Here is a 12,323-nt window from a genome sequence, read left to right as displayed (position 1 = left end):
AAACATAACTGGCAACTTTCAGGTTGTGCTTTTTTTTTTCATCAACAAACTCACCCATGAAGATGGGACTCCACTCCATGCCCATTTGTATGAATCACAAGATAAGGGGGGGAAATGGGCTTGGGAACAGGAAGGGGGCAGCTCCTGCTGGTGTCTTGGGGATGTCGGGGCATAAGAATGAGGGCTCGGCAGGCAGGGGGTGATAGCGAGCCTGGGATGGGTGACCCCCTAGACTGCAAGTCCAGGTGCTGAGGGCTCACCCGGAAGTGGTGAAGTGGGGCACAGAGCTCACAGGAGGCTGGGAGGCTGAGCCAGGGTGGCCCCCAGCACCTCTCCATGCGCTTGACTTGAGGGCGGGCAGAAAAGAGACTAAACAAAGAACAGACCGTCCCTGAAAGCAATCAAAGGCTACCTCCCAGTTTGGGACCCAGTAAAAAACTATGTCCCTGTTTGAGGAGGAGGGCTCAGCCTCTCGCGGCTGGCTTGGGAGCACAGCTGGGGCCTCTGAGGGGACAGCCCCACCTCCAGCAACCACGTGTGAGTGGCTACAGGAACCACGGGGCAGATGGAGAGGTGAGACCAGCAGAGTAGAATGGGGGCAGGGTGCTTCTCACAGAGGAGAGAACAGGACTGGGAGCCAGGAGAGGCCCAGCTTCGAGGTGGGCTCTCAGAGCCAGGCGGAGTTGTCTCCACCTGCATTCCCTGGATGGTACGTCTTCAGAATGGCTTGGCCATAAAGCCGTGGTTTTATGATTAAATGCTCATTTAAAAGGGGGGGGAATAATACAGCCCATGCAGTATTGGTGGGGGCAGGATTTTCTACACGCTTCAGATTTTTCAGTGGTTGCTAATGTTACTTTAATGGTCTTCTAGAAGAGTTGTCCATTTAAGACATTTTCTCGAAGATGTTGTTGAATCTGACGTACTATCGGGATGATGTAAGAGCTTGCTGCTGGCTCTCTGGGCACCCATGTCAGGCTGTACTTAGTAGGAGGTTGGTAGCCCTCAGCTAACAATTGGCTGCAAGTTGGACCATAGGACTTCCCAGTGTGAAAAGTTTATTTTATTATTATTATTCTTGGCCTCAACATGCAGCATGTGGGATCTTAGTTCCCCAACCAGGGATGGAACCCAAGCCATGCCCCCTACAGTGGAAGGGCACAGTCTTAACCACTGGACTGCCAGGGAAGTTGCCCATGTGAAAGGCTTAATTCAAACCTCACAGTGGAGCAGAGCAGACGAACATGGTCCATGCAAATCACACCTCCAGCCAGCAGGCGTAGAAAGAGAGCCGTTAGCCTGTTTTCCTGAAATTCAGTCAGACAGGCTCACTTCAGGAGAAGCAGCTCTTTCATCTACCTCCTCTATCAGCCTCGCCACCAACTGAAATTCAGTGGTTTTTTTCCCCCACTAAGTTAAAAGACTATTAATGCCTGAGTATGCTTAAGTCTGGCTGAGCCTATTTTAAGTTCCTTGTTACGGCAGAAGGCCTTTTGCTATTTCTGAATTGGCTGCTTCTGATGGCCCTGCAGCCCCAAACTCTCTGTTGTCACCAGCAGAGAGCAAACCTTGGGTCAAGACAGCATGGTTTCCTACTACTGTCTCAACCCTTGAGCGAATTGCTCAGCTTGGGGGCCCAGAGATTTCCCTCCTGGGACTGTCAACCAGGAAGCAATGAATTTTGTGATAGGGAAATTTTCCCATTTGCAACTGGGCTAAAATCCCCAATGAATTCCCCTGAACTCAGAAAAAGCACAAGTTTGTTGTCAAACTGGCATGAGCTGGCCGTCTTCTTGCCCAATAATAAAGGCCCTCAGAGTTATAACAATTATTACTGAGGTTTTTATTTTCCATCTGTGATGATCAAGATGTTTGAGGTAGTGCTTTAGTGTAATGATGAAAGTCAAAGCAACGTGAAAGCACAGGCTCGTTGGCCGTACCTGCCAATTTCCTTCTCTCCCAGTGTCTTTTCCTGTTAACAAGAGAGTCAGATCCTATGCTCCCATCCATGTGTAAGTGGAAAAGTACAGCCAGTAGCCATGCCTCGCAGTAAACCCACATGACTGGAAGTGTGGGAGACCTTCCCAAACCAGTGCTGCTCTGGGCCAGCCTGGGAGCCCCAAGTGGGCTAGGGTGCAGGTCTCCACATGAGCTGGGCGCTCAGGCCTGTGTGTTGATGTGAAAAATTTCCCTGGAGGACCCGTGAGTAGTTCCATAAATACTTTTTTGGGCAACCTGGGACAGATTTAAGCCACTGTAAAAAGGGGAATCAGACTGATTTTATTTATACCAACACGTTGAAACTGAGAATGATGGCCCCCTGAGGAATACACACGGGAGAAGGTGATTAACTAGGTGTTACCTTTGAGTGGTTTGGGCCAAGTGACAGCTGCCTGACAAGCAGCGTTTGTCCTCACGGCGGTGCTGGGTGTCTGACATGGAGGAGGCAGGAGTTTGGCCGGACATACGAGAGGCTTGATCTAATTTCAGCATCACTCTCTGGAGATGATGGAAGGATACAGACGACTTTGAAGTCCAACCAGTTCTGTCTTCAGCCATGTTCTATCCTCAGGACCCAGCTACTCTGCAGGCCTAGCAAATGGCAGATGTTTGACAGGACAGTGAGGCCAGGAGAATGAGAAGGAGGGGGTCATACGCACATCCTTAGGAAAATTGGCCAGACGTGGGCTTCTCAGCATAGGTGAGGAGCTGGGGGGCAGGGAGAAGGGAGGGAGGAGGGGAGAAGAAGGCTGCTGGTTCCAGAAGGTTCCCGCGCCATCAGAATCTGCATCCTCTTCCGAGGACTGGATTTCTGCTGCACTGTTTTATGTGAATTAGGATGAGCAATGAGAGACAATTTCAACCCAAACCCAGAGTCAGTAACTAGTCAATAGAAACGTAAAGAGTTTCTCAGGGTGAGACCCAGCTGGGTGGCAAGGTCCCTGGGTTCCTAAGTGACAGAAACTAAAAAAGAAAAAGGAAAGATGCAATGACAATAAGTAACTAGAATAACACTCTTGAGAGTCCCTTGGACAGCAAGGAGATCAAACCAGTCAATCCTAGAGGAAATCAACCTTGAATATTCATTGGAAGGACTGATGCTGAAGCTGAAGCTCCAATAATTTGGCCACCTGATGTGAAGAGCCAACTCATTGGAAAAGACCCTGATGCTGGGAAAGATTGAGGTCAGGAGAAGGAGGCGACAGAGTATGAGATGGTTGGATGGCATCATCAACTCAATGGACATTAGTTTGAGCAAGTTCAGGGAGATAGTGGAGGACAGGGAAGCCTGGTGTGCTGCAGTTCATGGGGTCGCAGAGTCAAACACGACTTAGCAACTAAACAACAATGAAAAGAAAAAAGAAAAGAAACTTGAAGCTTAGACATTATTTTAAAAAGATACATGTAAAAGACAAGAAAATTAAAGAAAGTCAAAGCTAACTAAGGACCATAAAATAATTGAAACCCAAGAGCTAAGAAACCAAATAGTACAAAGGAATTTAGACAATTAAGAAGTCCTGAGCATTGAGTGGTAATAAACAAATGAGCTACAACCTAATTTTTAAATGAAGGCATCAATAGAAAATAGACAAATCACAAAAGAAGAAATGTTATGACCAATTTTAAAGACTGTTCACCTCCTTAATAAAAAAATTCAAAACAAGATAATGGTGGAATAACTTTGAAAGATTAAGTTGGAAAATACAAAGGTAAAAGATAGCTTTCTGTGTTGGCCAGGGCTAGAATGGGGAGGCAAATGCTCTACTGTTTGTGGAGAAAATTGGTGTGATCCCCTTTGGTGGGGTGACCTGGGAATCTGCATTAAGAGTCTTAGAAATATCTTTTGAATCCAAAATATATACATCCAGGAATTTATCTTTAATAAATAATCAGAGATGTAAAGAGAGCTATGGCCTCACCCTTTTCCAAAGGGAACTCGGGAGCCTCCAGGATGCTTCTAGAAGCACCAAAGGCCTTCTTAGTGGCCACAGAGCCTTGGAACTTCCCAGCATTAGTCATCTCTTTGGCTTGAGGCCATTCTTCAGAAGGCCTGCACAATGCAAATCTGGGGAGAGGTGAAGGTTCTTCATCAGGCCCCTGAGAGCAGAGACTCAAGATCACCACAGGAAGGACCACGCAGGGACAGGGAGGGGTGGCTAGTCGGTCTAGGTCAGATTGTGTTTGCTCACTGGTGGGTTATAAGATCAATGTAGTATGAAGGATCCAGAATTAAAAGAAGACATAACAACGCAACATTCAAGATGCAAAATGCATGATTACATAGACTATATTACTTTTAGGAAATCGAACTTTTATACCTGTGGGCCATGGTGTGGGACTGTCAGGCAGCAGTGGCTTGGCTCAGGGGTCAGATGGCTTTTCCCGTCTTCACGTGGCTGAGGCCTTTCCCAGACAATGCCAGCCCAGCTACTGCTTAATCCAGTGAAGCCTTTTTGCAACTGAAAAAAATAAATAAGATGCAGCCAATCATTCTAATAATGCAAAAGGAAGTGTCCCTCCTTCCCAACTCCTGGCACCCCTTTCCTGAAGCCACCTTCCAGAAGACTTCTATGCCTATTACAAGCACACATCTACCCCTTTTTTCCCGCCCTTACTTCCTCCTTTGTAAAAAAGCATCTGAGAGCACATTACACGTATTCTGCACCTTGCTCCCTGCACGAAATACAGATTTTGGCTCATAAACTGCAACTTCCATTTTTCCTCCTGCAGCACAGTATTCCGTCACATGGTGCTCTGTAGCTTTTCAAAACCAGCTCTGATGGACATTTAAATTTAGCGGGTTTAGTTGTGGCACATGGGATCTTCAATTTTCACTGTGGCCTGCGCCTGCAGGATCTTCAGTTGTAGCACTTGGGATCAGTTCCCTGACCAGTGATCGAACCTGGGACCCCTGCATTGGGAGCATGGACCACGCTTAGCCCCTTACACCACTGGACCACCATGGAAGTCCCTGTTTGGTCTTATTAATAATGCTGCCACGAACATCTTCACATAGCTACACTGACTAAAAAAATCCACAAATTAGAAGTTGAGAGTTACATTTTTGGGGGTAGACATACTAAGGACTGATGCCAGGGAGACAGACTTTCAGGTTGTTTAGAAGGACTACTAGGGAGGAATCGGGGTATATAGGAGTTTTTGCAAAACAAGAGCAAAAACAAACCCAGGTTGTCAGAATATCCAATGATGACTGTTAATTGAAGAAAACCAGACATCTCAAGTTAATGAGTTTAGCACTTCTCTCTGTATGGGAAGATGCAAGGTCTGGGCTCACTGAAATCATTCCTTTGATATGCACTTTAGCTGTCTAGGGCCACTATCTTGACTTTCTTCATCCCATCGGGGTGCATCACTGGGGAGGCTGCGGTGGATGCTGGCTTGATGGCTCCAACATCCTTTGCTCACTGATAACGGTGGGTGACTTTCTTTGTCCATATCTGTCTGTGCACTTGTGCAGTGGTATCTGTGGGATAGATTCCTACAACTGGAGTCCCTGGATCACAAGATCTGTGCATTTTAAAATGATTTTGACCGACATTGGACATCATTTTGATAGACACAGACATCAAATCTGGTTTGTTCTGTGGCGGTGGTACCAAACTCTTAGTGCCATTCTGGTGCCTGGACTCTGGATCCAGGCTCCCCACTTCCCTTACAGCACCCCACTGGGCCTTTCATCATCAGAAAGTTCCTCCTGCCACATCTTTACACTGCTGCCCTCCCAACTCCCCCTACCCCAGCGTTTCACATTCAATACCATTCAAAAACCTTAGTCTTCTTGGATATTTTAACTTTCCTTAATTGTAACCGTTATCAAAAAGGCTTGGTTCACTCAGTGTTTTAGGAAAAATTTAATGGTGCTTTAATTTCGATGAGACTAGGAAAATGAAGTGTGTTAGTTTCCTAAGAGCGCACTCTTAGAGATTACTTCCAGAAACAGCCAGAGCTTAGGGAGGGTCCTGGTCTCCTTCGAGGCCAGAATTTTATAGTAAGATCTGCATGACAACTCAGGCAATAATGAGATCAAGTTCACTGCTGTTTCTGAAAATGCCCTTAGAACATCTGACGATAATCTCTTGGCAACTCCTGGCTGGAGATTAAATTCCTATTTAATGACAGAAGGTAGAATCTTTCATTTTTGAGTAGTACTTAGTGGCTGATTTATCAAAACATAATCTATTATGATGCTAATTGCTTGCAATTTTGTTTCTGGAACATACTAAAAGAGGCAAGAACTGCCATCCAATAGGATGAATTACAGGTGAATTCTTTATGGCTAAACTACCCGCAAGGTGTAGCGGGCAATTTTGAACATGCAAGCAAGTTTCATTGGGGGAAAAAAAACACCCCAAACTTGGGTAAATATTTCACATCAAAATTAGATCAAGTAACCATTACCTCTCTTTTAGTTGTCACATTTGGTTTCCTTCAGTAGATTTTGAATTTTCTCCTAGGGTTAAGGCAACACATTGAAACATTCTCACACTTCAGAGCATGGAAGATGTGATGTACCACTCAGCTAACATCCAAACACAAGTTTAAAATATGCTTGCAAAACCAAGGTTCTACTTTTATTATGGGGATTACCATGACCATGACCAAATATGAGCTACAATAAACATTTCACCTCCACAAGGATCATTCCTGAAGAGGTGGATGTGGTTCAAATATGTATTGGATTGCACTCCAAGCCCAGATAAGCTGCCGATTCTCTAATGTCAGGGAAGTCAGTATAAAGCTGAAGCTAAAAATCTGTTAAATCCCACTTCATCCTTACTGGGGCCCTTTTTCTTAGAGCTCAGTGCAAAGGAGGGGAGTCTATAAAATACGTACCTAACAAAGCATGTCAGCAGCTTGAATGGAGCAAACCAGTCCAGATCTGAGAATTCCAATAAATAAATGAAGCCGAGCATTTATTGCCAACAACCCTGTTACTGGGGCCACAGAAAACTGGAGCTGGGCAGCTTGGAGGCGGGAGGGAGTGTGGAGCCGGGAAGACAATGGAACGCACCCAGGTTGGATTATTTACGGCGTGGTGATGAAGAGACAGCTTTCCATATGAGGAGCAGCTTAAGAGAGGAGACGCAGAGCTCGAGCCGGAAGAGGCCCAGAGAAAGAGAGAGAAACAAAAGGGGACATGAATAAAAGTGACAGCTAATAAAACAATACAAATCTAAACCACTGTAACTTTCAGAAATAATTTAGGGCCAAAATAAAAAGAAAAAAATAATTCTCGTTTTGTTGGCTCCAGGACAACTTTCCAAGAAGCAAAAGACATTTAAGTGAAATGAATGTGCTGCTTTTAAGACCAAATTTGCCTCTGTGCCTTCCTGGCTGTGAGTTCAGGAGCTCCTGAAGCTGGGTTTAGTCATAGAAAGGGAAAGGGGTGATTGTGTTGCTGTTGCTCACATATCCATTGTTTCAACAAATATCATGCAGTGTTCCTTGTTATGTGCTGAGCAAAGACACAGTCCCTGCCCTCAGGAGGTTTATGGTCCAGCATGGGAACATGACAAGTCCATTGTCAAGATCAGGACACTGGGTGGGGTCTGTGCTGACAGCTGGATCAGGGCCAGGGGAGGCCATAAAGGGAATCTGTGGCCAACGTGCAGCTTGGAATAGAAATAATTCAGTGACTTTTGCCTCTTGGTACTGATTAAAAGGGCTTCGTTGTGGCTCAGACCATAAAGAATCTGCCTGCAATACGGGAGACTCAGGTTTGATCCCTGGGTCTGGAAGATCCCCTGGAGGAGGGCATTGCAACCCACTCCAGCATTCTTGCCTGGAGAATCCCCGTGGACAGAGGAGGCTGACTGGCTATAGTCCATGGGGTCACAGAAAGCTGGACAGGCCTGAGCAACTAACATTTTCACTTATTTCACTGATTAAATAGACACTTACCAAACTTCCATGTGATCCAAATCCCAGTCTGATTATTTAAAAATTAAAATGTACTTTTTTAAAGATGCAGATTTCTGCGGTTCTCCATTGTTTTTGTCCTTGAATTCTGGACAGGAGGCTGACCTGAGCTGTTTTACATGATCCTCCTGGGGCGTTACATACCTCTTCCTGGAAGTTAGGCCAAAAGAATAATAAATATCAGCCACCACTTACTCCCTGGCCGGAGTATATGCCCGACGTTTTACATGTGTGGCCTTGACCATTTACCACGGATGCCTCGAGGTGGGGTCACGGCTCCTATCTTACTGGAGGGGTAGTAGAACCCAGAAAGGTAAGTCCTAGGCAGTGAGCCTCATGGCACCTTCCAAACGCTACTGGCTTTGGTTTCTGTACATAGGCAGGGACTGCACCAGCAACACGGCTGCACCCTAGGAAGGCTTGTCAGGCAAGGCCTCCGCCTGGCTGGTCAATTTGAGCTGATGCCAAAGTTCTTTTTTCTATCCTGGCTGCACGAGGTTTTCGATCTTCATTGCGGCACGCGGGATCTAGTTCCCTGACTAGGGATCGAACCTGGGCCCCCTGACTGGAAACGTGGAGTCCCAGCCACCGGGCCACCAAGGACGGCCAACCTCCAAAGTTCTTTAGCTAAAATATTCCCTCTTTTCTCCCACCTCCTCAGTCAGACGCCCTCTTCTCAGAATTCCCATGGAGGAAGTGTCACCATTAAGGGCCAGAGACTCCTTGGTGGTACTGGGCTACTCCCAGTGTAACTCAGGGAGCACCCTGATGAGAAGGGGAGCCTGGCCGAGGACTTCACGATAAGCCAACTGCATCTCCCCAGCGGCATTCTTGGCCCCGTCCTAACCTAACCCTCTCTTTCTTTCCAGAGGCTGTCTAAGCCCTTGCTGTCTCACCCTCACTGCAAGAATATGGGCCACAGGTGAGAGAGTCCCTGCGACTTCGGGGACTTCGATTTTACATACGGGGTGGATGTACTCTGTCCCCGCACCTTTGCCCCCACCATCCTCCAGACCCGTCCTCTGCCCGAGGCCTTCTTGGCCAGTATTTCAAAAACACTGCTTAGAGGGGCTGAAGAGCCACTTTAGAGCTAAACTCAAGTTTCTTGGTTTGAACTCAAGTAGTATTCATGGTAGATCTCATTTTTTTACTGTTTTCGAGACCACTCTTCCAAAAACAAACTAGATGCTGTGCTGAATGGTAAAGTTGTCCTGTGACTGAGTTCTTAAAACACCACACAGCATAGGTCTGATATTATCTAAGACCAGGTAGAGCGTGATCGATGGTGGTGGTGGTCTGTTATGACCCAGAGGGGTAGAATGGGGAGTGGGTGGGAGAGAGGCTCAAGAGGGAAGGGATATGTGCATACTTATGGCTGATTCACACTGTTGTACAGAAGAAACTAACACAATATTGTAAAGCAATTATCCTCCAATTAAAAATAAACAAAATGAGACACTAAGAAAGATAACTTAAGATCTACTAGCTCGTCAATTAGAATTTAGTTCTTCCTCGGTTTAGATAACTTCCTTTAACACAGAAAACTGTTATGACTCTGCCCTGGCCCAGCCTTGGGCACTGGGCTGGCCACGAGTATGGCGCTTTCAGCCAAAGGCTGGGACGTGAATGGCTTGAGAGCTCCAATTCCCCCATTCCGAGAAAACAATTTTGCAGTCAGGATGGCCAGAGACTTCCGACAGTGATTTTTCTGATTCTAGTTAATATCCTAGGAATTTAAGAGGCAATCATTTACTCTTGACTTTCAAAGAGAATCTGAGCTTGAAAGGCACAGTTACATCTAAAACTGACAGGTGAACGACAGCACTTCCTGGGGAGGGAGGAGAGGCAGCTCACACCTCGGCATCTGGGCTGAAGCACCCTGTTCATTCCTCGGGTTGTAAATTTTCTGCCTCAAAAGACCTTTTGAGAATAACTCTTTACCCAAAAAAGTGGTCTCTCTATTAGCTGAAGTCCTAAAAAATGTCTGATGACTTTGATAGGGAGCACTTTGTCGGTATAAAGACTTACTGGCATCTCATCTTCAGGGGAATGTGCTTTTAAGAAAACAGAATTTTAAAAAGTCAAAGTCCTGAAAACATGGATTTTCAATTATGATAGATGAGAACCTTATTAATTATGCTGCTCCATGGCATATTCAAATAAACCAGAGAATTTGATACAGATCAACAGTATGTCAGGGTTGAGACTGAAATGTTTTGCCCACTGGAAATTTATCACATTAATCTACTTAAACAGAAAATATGTGAATGAACACAGGACACACACACACACATAAACACATATTTTTGCTAAAAACTGTATCTGAAGGACAGCCTAATAGACCTCATTTCAGTCTGCAAATTTATCTTTTTATTGAATCTGAAATAAAAGTCAGAGGACATAGGATTTTCAAATAAAACTGTATATGTTAGAAAAATATGCATCAAGAGCATATGTACATACATATTCTATAATAAAATAAGACTATGTACAAAAATCACTTCTGCTACTTAATGCTGATCGTAACTTTTTGGATTTCGGTGTTTAAGCACCTCCACGAAACAGAGGCAGCTGAGAGCGCACACCTCTTCCTAACTCCTGACCCCGTGTTTCATTTTCCGGTTTTGCTGGAAAGTTGGACAACTCCCTGGCTGGAGAGCGTGCTGAAAATTGTCCACAGTTTGGGGGGGTCCTCACACTTGTGCTGCCGCTCCCAGTGCAGAAGTAGCTCTTCTTTGCTTCCTAGTATCTGCACACAAAGGACACAGTTAAAGCCAGACTGGGGCAGGGGGAGGGCAGCCTGGGGGCCAGGACACTTGGGGCCCTGGGGGTCGCCTCTGGGCTCACTGGGTCCTGGCTGGGCTCGTTCCTGTTTCGTGAGGGTTTCCACGTTGTTCTGATGATGGAGGTACAGTTGTCTTTTCAGTCTGGGGACTGCACAGAGCTCCCCAGCTGAGGGATGATGCCTGAGCAGCTTCCTTCTCTCAGGACGTTTCCAGAAAGGAGCAGCCTGTTTAGTTAGTTCTCCGTGAGCTGGTCTGCTTCCGGAGGAGGGTGAGCTCTCCTCTGGCAACTGGCCTTGGATTTCCTCACCATGAACAGAAAGCAGGTGGAACTTGATTTCAGCCAGAGACTGAGCAGTGATCTGACAGCGACCACATCTGATCTGGAACCCGGCCTCGTCATTCTGGTTCATTAGGAGGTCTTCTTCCAGGCTGGACTTGGTCTCCCTGGAAACGGGGGAGAGAATGTGTCAGACCTCACTGAAAAACTTCTCCTAATAGCTCCTGGCCTTCTGGGCTCTAAGACATATACACCATGCACCAAAGAGGAGGTTGAAGGCAGGGAGAGTAGAGACCGTGTGGGAGACAGAGGCCCCGGAGAAGGTCAATGTCAGGCCTGTGTGGTGGGGCCTCACACCTCCCAGGCTGGCAGGGCCACTTCACAAAAGGGTCCCCCTTTATGCATCTCCTCCAAGAGCTAACTGTTCTTTGGTTACCATGGCAACAGGTGTGCCCACCAGGAGAGCAAGAGGTACCAAGTGTTGCAGGAACCCACTGGGTCCAGCTGAGATGACTGTCCCCACCCCTCAGGGGGCCCTTCCTAACCCCAAGCACCCAATGCACTTTGCACAGTTTACCTAAAAATCAAACGGACTCCATTAACCACTCAGAAGTGAGGTTTCTTTGGGGGAGGTGGCTATGTACCTTAGGAAAAGGCACAGGTATCTAAAAGGGAATGGAAATGCATAAAGAGACACAGAGAAACTCCAGAAAAGCCGGGAAGAAACAGGACTGGTGTAGCTTATTTTTAGTGACTATGAGAGACTGAGCTGAAAGTGAACAGAAAGCATTGAGAACCATCAGAACAACTGGTGATGATGAGGGACCGAGGTTCTAAAGTGCTGGGAGACGTTTGATGTGCATGGTACTGATGTGCATGCATCTTACAGAAACCCCCTCCATCACTCAGAGCAAAAGGGACAGACTGAGGGTGCTTTCTTGATTTACTCAGGACTCTCTGACCCACCTGACAGGCTTTCAAATGATTCAGCTGCCTTGTTTACAGTGCTGGAAAAAAGCACCGCACAGGCAACCATGTAGGAGACAGCTTACCTGGCCTCAGGGGGAAACAGACCAAGTGCTGAGGGGCAGGTCTGCCCTGGACGGGCTGAGTCCCCACCAGCTGGTATGCCAGTTTTGGGGCAAATGATGCTCTTTCAATATACATTCTGTGGGCATAAAAGTTTGGGGGAAATTACTCGTCAAAAGGACCATAACCATAGATGTTAAGTTACTCTTCCATATTTCAGATGCAAAATTAATCTCATGCCCGAATGTCTCCAGCATCCCTCAAGCTGGCCCTTGTGCCCTGGCTGATGG

The 12,323-nt window shown here is 46.4% G+C and overlaps 1 protein-coding gene and 1 long non-coding RNA gene across 13 annotated transcripts in view; both read right to left on the bottom strand.

Annotated features, from left to right (window-relative positions):
• Positions 1 to 2,085: 2,085 nt before the first annotated feature.
• Positions 2,086 to 8,755, bottom strand: LOC132346891 (uncharacterized). Its single transcript, XR_009496868.1, has 3 exons — positions 6,856 to 8,755; positions 4,320 to 4,460; positions 2,086 to 2,592 (listed from the first exon to the last, which is right to left on the bottom strand). It is a non-coding gene; the product is annotated as an uncharacterized lncRNA (long non-coding RNA).
• Positions 8,756 to 10,288: 1,533 nt separating this feature from the next.
• The window catches only part of ZNF438 (zinc finger protein 438), a 207,508-nt gene continuing 205,473 nt past the window's right edge, over positions 10,289 to 12,323 (bottom strand). For 11 of the 12 annotated variants that reach the window (XM_059892517.1, XM_010811223.4, XM_059892515.1 and 8 more), the window contains one exon: positions 10,292 to 11,171. In XM_059892517.1, coding sequence (XP_059748500.1) covers positions 10,553 to 11,171 — 619 coding nt within the window. In that variant the 3' untranslated portion in view covers positions 10,292 to 10,552. Of the gene's footprint in view, positions 11,172 to 12,323 lie in introns of all 12 variants that reach the window. The other variant, NM_001143772.3, reaches the window with a different exon arrangement.

Source organism: Bos taurus, chromosome 13 (assembly GCF_002263795.3).
Source record: "Bos taurus isolate L1 Dominette 01449 registration number 42190680 breed Hereford chromosome 13, ARS-UCD2.0, whole genome shotgun sequence".
Taxonomy (NCBI): Eukaryota; Metazoa; Chordata; class Mammalia; order Artiodactyla; family Bovidae; genus Bos; species Bos taurus.
This window is presented reverse-complemented; position numbering and strand designations above follow the sequence as displayed.